General features: G+C 44.8%; 1 protein-coding gene across 2 annotated transcripts; it reads left to right on the top strand.

The window, feature by feature from the left end:
• Positions 1–6,191: 6,191 nt before the first annotated feature.
• HSP90AA1 (heat shock protein 90 alpha family class A member 1) lies at positions 6,192–14,824 on the top strand. Of its 2 annotated transcripts, none has more exons than XM_087747718.1 (11): positions 6,192–6,353; positions 7,939–8,097; positions 8,195–8,561; positions 9,097–9,230; positions 9,735–10,043; positions 10,762–10,927; positions 11,178–11,368; positions 11,488–11,635; positions 12,870–13,138; positions 13,547–13,880; positions 14,077–14,824. In XM_087747718.1, the coding sequence occupies exons 2-11, from the start codon at positions 7,939–7,941 to the stop codon at positions 14,184–14,186; spliced, it is 2,187 nt and encodes a 728-aa protein (XP_087603844.1). In that variant the 5' UTR covers positions 6,192–6,353; the 3' UTR covers positions 14,187–14,824. The 2 variants fall into 2 exon arrangements, with proteins under 2 accessions (XP_087603844.1, XP_087603845.1); XM_087747719.1 differs by lacking the exon at positions 6,192–6,353 and adding an exon at positions 6,403–6,576.
• Positions 14,825–14,898: the final 74 nt, after the last annotated feature.

Genomic DNA, 14,898 nt, shown 5'->3' with positions numbered 1-14,898 from the left:
CTAGTGATGTAACTTTACCATCACTATACTTTTTTAACATCTTCATGGCAAGTCTAGGATTTTGTTTGTCTGGGGTCTTTTCAGTCGAACCTCCTTCTCTCTGGAAGAGCTTTTTCTCCAAGTTTCTTCTTCTGAATTAGGATCTATTGAAACGGGCCTATGAATGGAAAAAAGCTCTTAGCCATAGATAGGAAAAGTTACAGCTGCCACCATACCTAATGTTCTCCCTCCAAAGCTAACATTTTTACGTAACTACTCCTGATTTAAGGGGGTCCTGACGGGCATGACAGTCTACTGTCATTCTCCAAACCAAATACCTGTGTGTACTCTTTTATTGGTCCCACGCTAGACAAAGACAGCACACATTTCAGCAAACAGGCACTGCATTTGTCTTACAATGCTCTTAAAGCCAAGAGCAGCACCAGATACTGGAAAGAAACACACCTCTTTGGAAGACAAAGTGTCCTGTGTCGCTAAGTTTATACTATAATATAGTATAATTCTTGCTTTGTGCATATAATTTCACTTAAGAGGTGCGTAATTATGCATTTATTCTGGGAAAGTGTAAATCATGATATAAGGTATAAAACTATAAAGACAGTATCACTTGTTCCAGTCACAAGGGAACATTAAGATGAAGACCAATTTAAAATATCAAATTGTAGTGGTTATAAACTTAACCTAATCTATTAGTTTTGTAACAAACAGCATATAAAGTAATTTATGATAAGATTAAACAATTATTCTGGAGTCTTGTTAACATTCCATGAACCCAGGCCTTTCCACGCTCATTCTCTCAGCCTTTCAATGCAGCTGAGCTTTTATTATAAATTATACTTGACATTTGTTAGTGGTGGAATTGTTGACTTTTGCTATAACAAATATATTCTTGTTCAACAGTTTAAGTCCCTTCAGAATTCCTTCTGAGAGCAATGACTCTGACAGTTATCACACTCCCTAACACATACTTCAAGAACCATAAACTCTTAGAAAAAGAGGCGTACAGATTGCCCTTGGGCCATACAATTACTGCTGCCACCTACAGCTCAAAAGTACAACTACATTTTATGAGATCGATCTTGCTCTCTGCCTCTTAAGTACCTTTTCACAGCAAAAATATTCCTTCTGAGTGACTACTGGTCCCATTTCTAGTATGAATCACTTTTTTTGTGACCTAAAGATCTTATGATCACTTCGTCTTCCAGTAAGACAAGAGAAAGTAGGAAACAAGACAGCCTAAGGAACAGTTTTAAGAAAGCATGAAGCTTTGCTCAGTCAGAGATCCCTAGCCAGCTTTACATTTCATTATGATAACACAGATTTTACATGCATAATTCCATGTGTTAAAGAAAACTAGACACATATTACCACATCTTTCTACTTATGTCAGTCTTCTGAAATCTACTGTTCGGGTAATTTCAGTTGCTGCTGTTTTGTTTTCCTTAAGTAAACCCTGAAGCACTGAGATAACAACATGACAAATCTGTGTTAGAACTCAAACAGAATTAATTTTAAAGCAATGTTATAAAAGCATTAAGGCTACAACACCAAGCACTCAAAAGTTAGTTAAATGCTGGAATTGGAATTCTCTATGCAAATGTCGTTTAATTTCTTTGTGGCTTATAAAAACAAAAAAAGGCTTATTCAGCAACACTGAGGAAGCCTTTGATGGAATCAAGAATAAAACCCAGTTTTCCTGAGTGTTATTTCAATGCTTTGAACATTAGGTAACTTTCTTCCAGCCATCTTTTACTTTGTTCTTTTTTAATTTTGTAACTTTCATATAGCAAGGCGTTCTGTGAAATTGTGCCATTAGACTCTCTAACGATGCAAATGTATATGGGGAACAAGTATGGGACTCATCCTTAGGAAATCAGCAAATGCAAGGGTGAGGCCCATGCAGTTAGTGCAGCAATGTATCTGAGTTCCTAGCACGTGTTGTTGGTATGGAACAGTTTCTGGTTGAAGACGACTTGGTTCTTCAACATTTGCTTCCAATCTGAATTTTCTGAAAGCAAAAGTTGCTCAGATTCCGACAAGAAAATGGCAAATCACCTACCTGCCTGGGCTTCAAATTTTGAATTAGAATTGGATGTTGTGGTGGTTGGGGCTTTTTACCTTTGCATTTACAGTAATGTTTGAAATAGTAAATCTTACTGAATAAATGGCAGTTGCCCCATGTTATTTATTTAATAATATAATATAATACTGTATAATTGGAAAAAATTAAATCCCATGTAACCGTGCCTCAGACACTGGCTACAACAGTTGTTAAAAAAATGGAAGAATGTTTTTAGTCTAGTTTCCTAAGGAAATGAAGCACGTGCAATAACGTGGTGGTTGTCCATCAGTCCCTCCCTAATAATTTTGACCTATTTAACCAATTCAATCAAAGTTAACAAAGGAATACAGATCACAGAGGTATTAAGGTCTGCAGAAACCAATAGGTGGGCAGCAGAGACGTATGCTCTTGTTGCCATTTTGAAGGAAGGGGCAGGGAGAATTCCTCCGTTTGGCTGGCCTAGCAGCTAGGAGGCAACGGCTAGCTTTCACTGAGCACATCTGCGCACACCAGCCGCAGGACGCACTGCTGCTCGCCGAGGCGCAAAATTAAAGGAAAGCAGATGAAGGATAAATGGGTTTGGGACAATGAGGAGAGGGGTCAGGGGCGTCTAGGGGATATGGGAGGGAACAAGTGTGTGGGAGCGTAGGACTTGAAAATATCAGGCTTCAGCATTTCCCCCGTTAATAGAACTATTCGTTAAAATACGGAAGTATATTAATCTCTTTGCTGAAAAAACGGAACTATTTTCCTCAGATTTTCCCCCAAAATTAACTGACAGAAACCAAGTCTGGAACCAGTCTTTTTAGCCTAAAACTGAACCGATACAAAACTGGTATCAGTTAAAAGAGAGTAGCCATAGGAACAAAGTGCCTACCTTCGCTAGCCCTTTACTGCATAACAGAACAAAAAGAATATACATTATTCACAAGTCATGAAGAAAATATTTGCTTTACACAGGCACACGGGAACTTGGGTTAAGCAGAGCTGGGAAAACTTGGATGCTTTGGTACAAGATTACTTTCTCCTAGTCCACTTGTCAAACAATTTTGACAAAATAAATATGTCTGCTTTTGAAGACTGCTTTTGAAAGATGAATAACACGATCACAAAAGAGAAACAGAACGCTATGACTGCTACATTAGACAGCATAAAGGCGCGTGATCCTGCAGACATATGCAAAACCTTCCATAGGTCTTCACATGCTTAAAATTACTTCTATCCCTAATTCTGAATTATGGAATCCACATTAATCAAGAGATTAGAAAGGAAAAGATTTTCTTAAGAAAAACATCTTGAATATTTTGATAAAGTGGCACTCTTAAAATTTTGGACATCTCGAAAGGAGATCACAAAAATAATTTTAGTAGGATATTACTGGAAAAATTGCTCGGACAGATTTCCATAAATTGTAATAGCTTAGCACTCCTCTAAAATACAGAAGTTATTTTGACCCAAATAAATGTGAGAAAAAAAATTTCAGTTAATGGAATCTGAATGTAAGAGGGTTTCAGCCTAAAAGGCATGTCCTATAGAGTTTATACCATACCAGGACTCTTTTTAATCTAAGAAAAAGATGAAAGTTAGATCATTACACTTGGGAATAACTGCCACACTTTATTAGGATAGTGGTAAAAAGCCATTAAGCTGCTTTACAGAAGCGGACAACCAAAGCAGCTGCAGGACCACTGAAATCATAGTCACTATGCAAAGAAAGGAACACATCACACTCAAGAAAGGATTTTGGTGCATATTATTTTGTAGAAGCATATGTGTTTGAGAGAAAGGAAATGCATTGAGAAGCACCACAAAATCAGACTCAAAGAAGGTACAGAAAACTACCAGCCAGAGTAGGCATCAAAAAGGTGACCCAGGCAGAACTGCAGAACTTTCTAGGCTGAGCGTTGGCTGAAATCCAGCTTCCTCAGTGGCTTAGAACTGTGAGCAAATAACATCACTCTTACAGTTTGATATCTCCCATGTGCTGAGGAGCCGCTCATCTATACACCCTCTTAAGTTATTGTTGACACCACAATTAATATTTCCTTCTAATTAAAATAACCTGCAGGACCCTGTATTTTGGCCGACTGCTTGGGTCAGAGCTGTAACACCACTATTTAGAAGGGCAGAGTCCTGTAAGTCATTGCACCAACGCAGATACTGAGCCAGATACTGCAGAAACTGCAATGAAACAAGCTGTAATTTTAATTCCTTGACGGGTCCTTCGTGATGTCTTACACGCATACTTAATGCATCTTCTTGTCAGATACTGAGAAGTACTGAAAACTCCCTGAAAGACATAATGCTGCAACAAAATCAAGTCTGTAGGCCCCAATTCAATCAGATTTGCTTGTTGAGGTCTAACTGCAGGATAATGGATGCTAAGAATGTTAAATTCAGCATAAGGATCTTCAGTTAAATGCATTAATAGACCTAAGTATTGTAACATTTAATTCATGGGGCACGCTATCCAGTGTAATTTAGGATGCTTAACTGAGAAAAGGGCAGGTTAGGCATATAAAAATTTGATTCCCAAAAGTCAGTCAGATGTTGAACTGGATAGCGGTATGGAGTACATCTAAAAGCCAACAGAAAATGCCAAGAAGTTGCACCTGGGATGGATTTTTGCTAGAGAAACAACATCCTTTTTACTCCTCAAATAAATAAGTAGCTATTCTTTAGAGCAGGGAGATTGTCTAGCGTCATGCTTGCATCAGTGTACAGTTGTAACTTGTAGCTTCACTTGGTATTTATATCCCCTAAAGTGGATCAGGTCCAAGAAGAAAGTTTTAGAAACCTGCTCTGGAACTCATGTGATGCAGATCATTCTCCTGAGACATGGAAGACCTGCATTTAACTCCCTGCTCCCAATCAGGTCGTTCAGGATATAAAAATAACCCCCCTGCTAAATGCCATAATCACAGAGCTACTGGGTATGATGAGATGCAGTTATCAAAGCCTTTATGCAAGATGTATGAATGTATGTATAAGATGCCTGTAGCTGTGCCCTTTGAGCACCATCTGAGATTTCCTGCAGATTAGATGGCAAAAGCCATCTCCAGGCTGAGAATTCCAGCGGGTTTCAGGCTTTGGGCTGTGAACACACCGCACAGCATTGGCATCCTTCTCATGTCGACTCTTAGCACTTAAATCCTTAAGTAACCGCATAGCTATGTAGGTCTTCTGAGCTTCTTGGATTTGATCCCTTGGCTCTTTTTATCCTGAACAAATACATAGACTAAGAGGCATGGTTTCGTTCAACTCGCAGACTGATACTTGCTGTGTGAGAAGCGATTTTGTTTTCCCCGATTAGGCGAAACGCTTTAACCACAGCACCCCTGAGCTGTGATTCATCCAGCTACGCCTGGCAGAGCAGACGGGTCCTGCCCGGCGAGCAGGGCAGCGGCGCGGTGCCCGGCCCTCCCGCAGCCTCCCCATCCCGCCCGGCAGCCCCGGCCCGAGGGGGAAAGCAGAGACGCAGCCACCTGCACAACCGGCCTGAGGGGAGCCGCCCGGCGCGCCCGACCCGCCCGAGGCCGGGCCGCACAGCCCGCCCGCTGCGGCTGCGAGGAGGCAGAGCGGCTGCCGCCCCGCGCCCCGGGCCGGGGCCGGGGCCCTTCTCCCGGCGGGAGCGGGGGGGGGGGACCCCGCTGCTTTCCAGGCCCTTCTCCACGGCGCGGGTGGGGGTGGGGGCTGGGGGGCCGGCCCGGCCCCGCCCGCTTCTAGGACGTTCTGAGAGGCGCAGGGCGGCGAATGACGTCACCCGCCGCTTGCGCAATCCCCCCGGACCCCTCCTCCTCAGCGCCGCGCGCGCGCCCAACCGCCACCCCGGGGCGGCCACCGCGCATGCGCCCGCCTGCCCCCTCCCCCCCGCCTCCCCGGGAGAGCCGGCGGTTGGACGGACGGGGAGCGCGCGCGCTCAGCCAGCCGCCGGCTCATGCGCGGAACCCCCCCACCCCCCACCCCCGACCGCTGGGGCGACGCAAGGCGCCTGCGCCAGAGGCGCGCTCCGGCGGGCGCCCTTCGCGGACGGCTACTATTGGCTGCGAGGGGCTTGGCCCCGCCCCTTGGCGGCGGGGCCGGGAGTCCCCGCCCCGCTCCCCCCGGCGCCGCGCCGCCCCCTCCCCCGTGCCTGTCAGTGAAGGTTCCCGATGGTTCTGGAAGGAGGCGGCGCCGGCGGTATATAAGGCGAGCGGGCGGCGGGGAGCGCGCACTAGTGGAGGTACAGCGGTGCGGGTAGAGCGCGTTCGCGGCTTCAGTGAGGAGACAAGCAGCCCTTCCCCCTGCAAAGGTGAGCGGTGGAGGCGGCTGGAGCGGTAGCCGGCGAGACACCGGGGATGGCTCTTCTGGGGGAACGTTTAGCTCTCGAGTCCCGGCGGTTGGCGGATGCCTCCGCCTGGGGGTGCGGGGGTGATAGAGGGGACCGCGTGGTGCCTCTTCCCCCCTTCAGTTCCCGGTGAAGGTGAAGCGGGCTGGGTGCGCTGGGTCTCGAAGTCCGGGCATGGCTGAGGGGGGTAAGGCGCTGGTCTCTCCGAAGTCCGCATATTTTCTTTTTTTTTTTCTTTTTTTTTTTTTTTTGCTTCTGGACTAAAGTGATGGAGCGGGGGGAAAAACCAGCGGGCGGCTTTTGGTGGGGGGGGGGGGTTTCCGCCAGCGGGGCCGGGGGCGGGAGGCGTGGGCGGCGGGTAGAGAAGGCTGTTGGTTGCCGCGGGGCGTGCGGGCAGGACTGCCTCACCCTTGTAGCGGTGCGGGGGGGTGACCCGACCCCGCTTCGCTACGGAAGGGGGAGGGTGGGGGGGGCGGCGAGGGAGCTCCGCTCCGAATGAATGGGCGCACGGCCATGAGAGCCGCAAGATGGAGGAGCTGTGGCGGGCGATCGCGGTGGGGAGGGCGGGCAGGGCGGCGGGGGAGGGAGCGGGGGAAGGCAGGGGGCCGATCGCAAGGCGCCCTGCTGGCGGGGGGGGCGCGCGGCGCGGCGCGGGGCCGGTGCGGGGGGGGCGGTCGCGGAAGGCTCTGGCAGTTTCTAGAACGTTGGCTGCTTGCGGCGGCAGCCTGCAGGGGGCGCTGCGCGGCGGGCGCGGGGAGGCCGCTCCCGCCCCAGGCCGGCCTCCCAGTGGCGGGGCGCGGGGAGCCCAGGCCGTGGCCTCCTCGCTTCGGCCCTGGTCGAGGGTTACGGTGTTCCACCCGGTCTGCGTTCCTGTCGCAGCGATCCCCGTGTGGTGGTGGTGGGGGAGGTTTTCCTTTCTGAGCTGAATCTGTTGTGCCTGAGGGTTGACTCGTGCAGAGATTAGCCGGGTTCGGATAATGGATGTGTGGGGGATAGAGTAACGAGTTCGGCTGGGCCGCGTTGGTCCCTAAGTTACAGTTGCAGATAGCGTCCGCGTCTGAAGATAATGGTTGTATGAGCAACATGGATGAGAGAAAAGGAAAGCACTCCAAGTAGAGACTTTACTGTGGGAGTCGACTACAGAGTAAAGCAACTAACCTCTCAAGTACTGGGCTAAGTTCTCAGTTGCATTTGTCTTTTTTGTAACGTGTATTAGGTCTGTGACGAGGGGGAGTAAGGGTCGTACATTAATTTGTGAATTAATGGAGAGGAGAGGAAAAGTTCTGTGTTACCCTAAATGGTGCAAACTGAAGTGAATGGAAAGCAAGTCTGTAGTTAAAAATCTTGTGTCTAGTTTCTGCATTCCTTAAAATTCCTGAAAGGTTACTGGTAGGAAATAAGATCGGGGGTGGAGGGGGAATGTTCCTATAGTGCTGTATTTGAAACCACGTGGTTAAATGCCTTTATCTCAGAATGCCATTGTCGCTGCCTGTAAAAGGGTATGTACACCACGCTGTTCGGATGGGATTTCAGCTCCCTCTCCTTACAGATGCCGGAAGCTGTGCAAACTCAAGACCAACCGATGGAGGAGGAGGTGGAGACTTTTGCCTTCCAGGCTGAGATTGCTCAGTTGATGTCTCTGATCATCAACACTTTCTACTCTAATAAGGAAATCTTTCTGAGGGAGCTGATTTCCAATTCATCAGATGTAAGTACCTTAAATCTTAGGCTGGTTCGTGTTAATAGGACTACTGAAGTGCTTAGGAATAGTCAGGAAATGTTAAAGCCTGCCTCTTCTCTTACAGGCTCTGGACAAGATAAGATATGAGAGCTTGACTGACCCAAGCAAGCTGGATTCTGGAAAAGACCTGAAAATTAACCTGATTCCAAACAAGCATGATCGCACTCTGACCATTGTGGATACAGGCATAGGGATGACCAAAGCTGACCTGGTCAACAACCTTGGTACTATTGCCAAGTCTGGTACCAAGGCTTTCATGGAAGCACTGCAGGCAGGGGCTGATATATCCATGATTGGTCAGTTCGGTGTTGGCTTCTACTCTGCCTATCTGGTTGCAGAAAAAGTGACAGTGATCACCAAGCACAATGATGATGAGCAGTATGCTTGGGAGTCATCGGCTGGAGGATCTTTCACTGTCAGACTTGATAATGGTGAGTATTAAATGTTTCTGCTCAAGTATGCTTTCTAAAGATTTCTGGTATTCAGATACCTACTCTGTGCATTGAAAAAGATAAAAACAACAGATAAAACCGGTAGTACTGGTTACGTGTTGGATCAAGCACAGGCACAGCTGTTCTCTTACCATTCCAGTTTGAGTAACTGTGGGTACATGATAAGGGAATGCCTGAAGTAAATGGTGTGTTGTAATGAAGATTACGCTTTCAAAGCTTATACATGGAAATATTTCTGCAGACTCCTGCAACAACTCTATATACGGAAACTTGAAAGATGACATGTGAACAGACTAATTGGTGACAATCTCCTTCAGCTTATTTGAAATACATTCTGGGTACAGTTAAGCTTGAGGAAGCGTCTGTAAGGCTGTTTCAGCACATGGAAGCTTAGCTTCCCAGTGGCGAAGAAATTTACTGGAAGAGGGGTGCCTTTTTAAAGAAGGTGTATTTTAGAATTAGCTAAAGTCTAGTCTGCTCCTGCACAAGTAAAACCTGTAAACTTTCATTCTAGGTGAACCTTTGGGCCGTGGAACAAAAGTTATCCTGCATCTGAAAGAAGATCAAACTGAATACCTGGAAGAACGTCGAATCAAGGAAATTGTGAAAAAGCATTCTCAGTTCATCGGCTATCCTATTACACTCTTTGTATGTACTTTGCTTGAAATATTAAATAATTTTAACTACCGCCACTTTAAAACAAGTGAATTTCTGAAATTTAAGAATGAGCAGTCCATGTGTATTTTGTTAATTGAAATAATTAGAGATGTTACATGGACATAGCTCTTTTGAAATGCAATTCTGTTAATTACAGCTTAATTTTACAAAACCAAGAACAGAATACGTTTTACCGAGCTAGTAGTATCACACTCTCCAAACCACTGAGTAAATTAACTACATGTTGATGTATTAGTGGAAATTGAGTGTAATGAAACTAAATAGCATAGATTATCATGTGAGCACATGAAAACCAGATACCGCTTGTGCCTCACCACCCAGAATGATGTAGGTCCTTGGTTGAGTCCAGGAGGAAAACTTGACACCATGTTCAGGTAGTTCCTATCTTTGTGAGACTATAAGGGATACCTTAGGGTTTTTAATGATACACCTTCTAGGTTTCTCCATTCAACTAATGATCTCTTTTTTTTGTAGGTGGAGAAGGAACGTGATAAGGAGGTCAGTGATGATGAGGCTGAGGAAAAGGAAGAGGAAAAAGAAGAGAAGGAGGAAAAGACAGAAGATAAGCCAGAGATTGAGGATGTTGGCTCTGATGAAGAAGAGGAAAAGAAGGATGGAGACAAGAAGAAGAAAAAGAAGATTAAGGAGAAGTACATTGATCAGGAAGAGCTTAACAAGACCAAGCCCATTTGGACCAGGAATCCAGATGATATCACCAATGAGGAATACGGGGAATTCTACAAGAGTCTGACTAACGACTGGGAAGACCACTTGGCTGTCAAAGTAAGTTCTTGTCCTTCAGGCACAATTGTTTTTGCCACTAGAGCTGGGAGCTTACTAAACATGCTACTGAACTCTGATCAGTCGCCTCAGATACTACTGTGATGAGTTGCTTAGTATTTGGAGTGATACTGTTGTTTCGATTGCTTCCACTATGTGAGGGTAACACTTGGTGCTACAATTATTCTGGCTACTCTTAAGGCTGTAACCTTACTCAAATCCATGCCTCAGTTTATTGTAAATAAAAGTAAGTGCAGATGCCTTCCCAGTTTGTAGCTTAGTTGTTACCAAATGTAACTAAAAAATTTAAAGTAGATTTCAAAGCAATGTAAATTCAATTGTTTGGGTTTGTAGCTTAGCTTTGAAAAGGCCTAAAGCTAAAAGGGATGGGTGAGGGAAACGTAGTTGTCCTTTTTTTGTGGCTGTAGTGGAAAGTGCTGTAAGAATACACATACTTCCTGAAGCCCAGTATATAATACAGGGAACTGAATATGTCTTCTGAATTGGTCTACTTGTCTGGCAACAACTGAACGGAACTTGGGTATGTCTGTCTGGAGAATGTGCTTGTTCCTGACGAATGTCTTGCCTACTGTGTTGGCGCTGATCCCCCCCCCCCAATCTCATAGTTACTGTTTGCCTTCTTGCAGTTAGAGCTGTTGAAGGGTTACTAAAGTGGGAGATGTACAAATTGATTAAAATGATTTGTCTTGCTTTCCCACAGCACTTCTCTGTGGAAGGGCAGTTGGAATTCAGAGCTCTCCTGTTTGTCCCACGGCGTGCACCCTTTGATCTGTTTGAAAACAGGAAGAAGAAGAACAACATTAAGCTGTACGTACGCCGTGTTTTCATCATGGACAACTGTGAGGAACTGATCCCTGAATATCTGAGTGAGTATACTCTTCAGGAAAACGTATCCCAAAATAGCAGAGAAACTGCTCAGCAACTTTGTAGTTTCCCTTCATATTTAAGGAAATCTGGGAGGGGGAAGAGCGAGTCCTAAACAGCTGGTCAGGAAGTATCTTCAGCACTTCAAAAATACTGCTTAGTTTGTTTAAAAGGGCAAAGCCACCTAGGTGATGGATGGTAATCTTTATTTCTTTGAGACCTGGAAAGCTAATTCTCACCATCATCTTCCAGATTTCATGAGAGGTGTGGTAGACTCTGAGGATTTACCTCTGAATATTTCTCGTGAAATGCTGCAGCAAAGCAAGATCCTGAAAGTGATCCGGAAGAACTTGGTGAAGAAGTGCTTGGAACTGTTCACCGAGTTGGCTGAGGACAAGGAGAACTACAAAAAGTTCTATGAGCAGTTCTCCAAGAACATCAAGGTTTGTAGTCTTTCTGCTTAATAACAGATTTTTTGTTACGTCTGAAACATTAAACTACCACCATTCAGTATTTATCTGAAGGAATCACTTAATAGTTTTTATTTTTTCTACTTCTGTAGCTTGGTATACATGAAGACTCCCAGAACCGCAAGAAGCTCTCAGAATTGCTGAGGTATTACACATCTGCATCTGGTGATGAAATGGTTTCTCTGAAGGACTACTGCACTCGGATGAAGGAAAACCAGAAACATGTCTACTACATTACTGGTGAGTTGGTAACAGAAATTGTCTGTAAATGCAGGTAGATGTAGGGTTATCTTCTTGGGGGTTAGAAAATGAAAAGTAACCATGGCAGTTCTTCTCTTGGTGAACTTAGAAAGAAAGAAACTGGGATTTTAAGTGAAAAAATCCTAATGCAACAATGTAGTGAATTCTGTGTAATCAGTTACACTTTCAGGCTCTGGCTAAGTTGCACTGCTCTCCAGAGCATTAGTTGAGGTATCAGTTGAGTACGTGATGGAGAAACCTTCGCATGTCCCCTGAGAAGTTACACAGCAACTTCTACTGAATCTCTTCAGTACTAGAGTATTTCTGAAATAAGGGGATGCTGCATAGTGTTAAAACCATGTAAAGTAAAATTGTAGTTACGGTTCCTTAATGCAGTACTGTGTGCGTGAGGACAGCAGAACCTAGATACAGATAATGGCCTTCTCTGTACTGTAAACTGCCCTTCCAAACTTCTGGGAGTGCTGCTCACCATGTTCCCTGTTGATGAAACTCTGACTGCTTCAGTGCTAGCTGCTGTCCGTAGGAACTGTACCATTTAATGAGCTGTAATAAAATAATTGCTCTTCAATTATTACCCCGCTCTAGAAATACAATGTTTGGTGTCACTGCTGGCACCTTGAGGGTGTGGGAGAATGTAATTTAAGGTTGTAAAGTGCCCCTTGCACAGCTAGCTTACCCACCATTTTTTTTTTCTCCCCATAAGCCCAGAAAGTATGCTTCAGAGTCTTTAAGGTGCCTTTGACTTCAAGACAGCTTTGTGTGTTCCAGCTTTAGCTAATAAATTTGGCCAGGAGTATCTGAAATTTTAAGCCCTAATGCTCAAACCAGTGTAATGAACTGATTGGGCATCAGATGTTACGGCTTTTTTCAAATGGTAAATGCTGTACAGGGCTTCTCACTTTTCCTTCTTGGCAGGAATGGGAAACATTTCTTACCTGGCATTGCAGGAAACAGAAATTCACTTTCAAACCAGTGAAGTGTTACAAGCTGTGGTGTCAGTTTGAACGGCTTGAGTCTCTTCAGGCCAGCCTAATACTTGCAGTAGCTTGTACCTGTTTTGTGTCCCCATCCTTCCCCTCCCTTTTCTTCCCCCGTGGCACAGACATCAAGCATCACTGGAAATGTTGCATAGGCTCTTCCAGAAAATAAACAAGCTGCCATGTTAACAGTGCTGAGGCTCAAAGCACAACTGTGGCATTCTTCCTGCTTGCAGGTGAAACAAAAGATCAGGTGGCCAACTCCGCTTTTGTGGAGCGTCTTCGCAAACATGGCCTGGAAGTGATCTACATGATTGAACCTATTGATGAATACTGTGTGCAGCAGCTGAAGGAATTTGAAGGCAAGACCCTGGTTTCTGTAACAAAAGAGGGTTTGGAGCTTCCAGAAGATGAGGAAGAGAAAAAGAAACAGGAGGAGAAGAAAGCAAAGTTTGAAAACCTTTGCAAAATAATGAAAGACATCCTTGAAAAGAAAGTAGAAAAGGTAATTAGTAGTACTCAGTTTGCCTATATGTGACAAGCTGTTTAATGATCTGAAATGAAGTAGCTGCAGAGAAGGCTTGGAGAACAATGTTAGAATGGCGTTTTCTGAAAGAGAGCGCAATATCTCTGCAAGACACAGCTTTATAGATACAAGGCATCTTTGTTTTGATTTTTCAGTGAAGCTAAGTGGTTCTGTTGAGTTGGTATTGCAAATTCTTTGGCTCTGTCTCACAAGTCCTAGGTCTTCCATGACATGCAGCATTTCAAAGTCGAACCTCTGTTTACAGTTGGACTCTGTCTTAAAGGCCTCTTCCAACCTAAATGATTCTTCCATTCACTCCATGAAATCAGTGGGGATAGTAAATCAAGTATGTTAAATTACAGACTGGCTTTATATTCACTTTTCTAGGTTGTTGTGTCCAATCGTTTAGTTACTTCTCCATGCTGCATTGTAACAAGTACATACGGCTGGACTGCCAACATGGAGAGGATCATGAAAGCGCAGGCCTTGAGAGACAACTCCACAATGGGGTACATGGCAGCAAAGAAACACCTGGAGATTAATCCTGATCATTCCATCATTGAAACCCTGAGGCAGAAGGCAGAGGCTGATAAGAATGACAAGTCTGTGAAGGATCTTGTCATCTTGCTGTATGAGACAGCACTCCTGTCCTCTGGCTTCAGTTTAGAAGATCCTCAGACACATGCCAACCGCATTTATAGGATGATCAAACTTGGCCTGGGTGAGTTAGAAATCTGTCTGCGGTAAACTCCGGGGGTGGTGATGCGCCCTTGCAGGGTACGGCGTGTCTGGAGATCACCTTGGTGCTGCTTGGTACTTGGGGCAAAAGGGGAACCCTCAGATGAGTTGAGGCGCTAAGGAGGGTGAAGCTCTGCGTTCCAGTATCGGTGTTAATGGTGCGTGTGTTTGCCCCACAGGCATCGATGAGGACGATGCTGCTGCAGAGGAAGCCAGCCCAGCGGTTACTGAGGAGATGCCGCCTCTGGAAGGAGATGATGACACATCACGCATGGAGGAAGTGGATTAAAACCGTTTACAGGAACTCATGAATGTTTCCTTGGCTAATATGAATAAGTTATATTTTGTATATTATGAATGTTACCTGCCAAAAAAAAAATCTTTGACACTTTGTCTGCATTCCCTCTTTATATTTATTTTCAAAGATGTTATACCTTTATTTTTGTTACATTGCTTTTTCAGCTGACGTGAGATACAAATGCTGTTGAGGGAATATTTTCTTTAACGCTGTACAACCCTAAACAGGCAAGTCAGGAGCAGTTATTTCTGTCTGTATTAGCTGGTTGCAGGTGGCAGGGTTTTTGACTTATTCTTAATTGCCGGAAATGTGGGAAAGAACTAACAAAGACTGTATGACATCAGGATGTTCAAGTTTGTTTAGCGTTCTACAGCTCTTCAACTCTAAATATGTCTAACATACAGTACCTAGTAACTAGGTATCTAGGAGAGCTGAAATACTTGGGGAAGCTTTAACCCTTTTGCTCCTAACAAGGTCTTGATGTTTAAAGTTGTTTTTTATACTGTTTCAGGATTCTGGATTGCACTCTACCATAGAATAGAATCCACTGTAAATCTCTATTGTGACTTATGCAACTCTGCATGTACAGTTCAGACCTAGAACTGTAAGAATAAAAGTGTTAAGAATGAGCCGTGTCCCCGACTTGTCTGTTAGCACTGGGAACAAAGCCTGCTGCTCGTCTTGCCATCAGTCGCTGCTTTGA

This window comes from Nipponia nippon, unplaced genomic scaffold, assembly GCF_047370975.1.
Source record: "Nipponia nippon isolate SJK-2023a ecotype South Korea unplaced genomic scaffold, ASM4737097v1 scaffold_11, whole genome shotgun sequence".
In the NCBI taxonomy this organism is placed as follows: domain Eukaryota; kingdom Metazoa; phylum Chordata; class Aves; order Pelecaniformes; family Threskiornithidae; genus Nipponia; species Nipponia nippon.
Note: the sequence above shows the minus strand (reverse complement) of the source record. Positions and strands in the feature narration are given on the sequence as shown.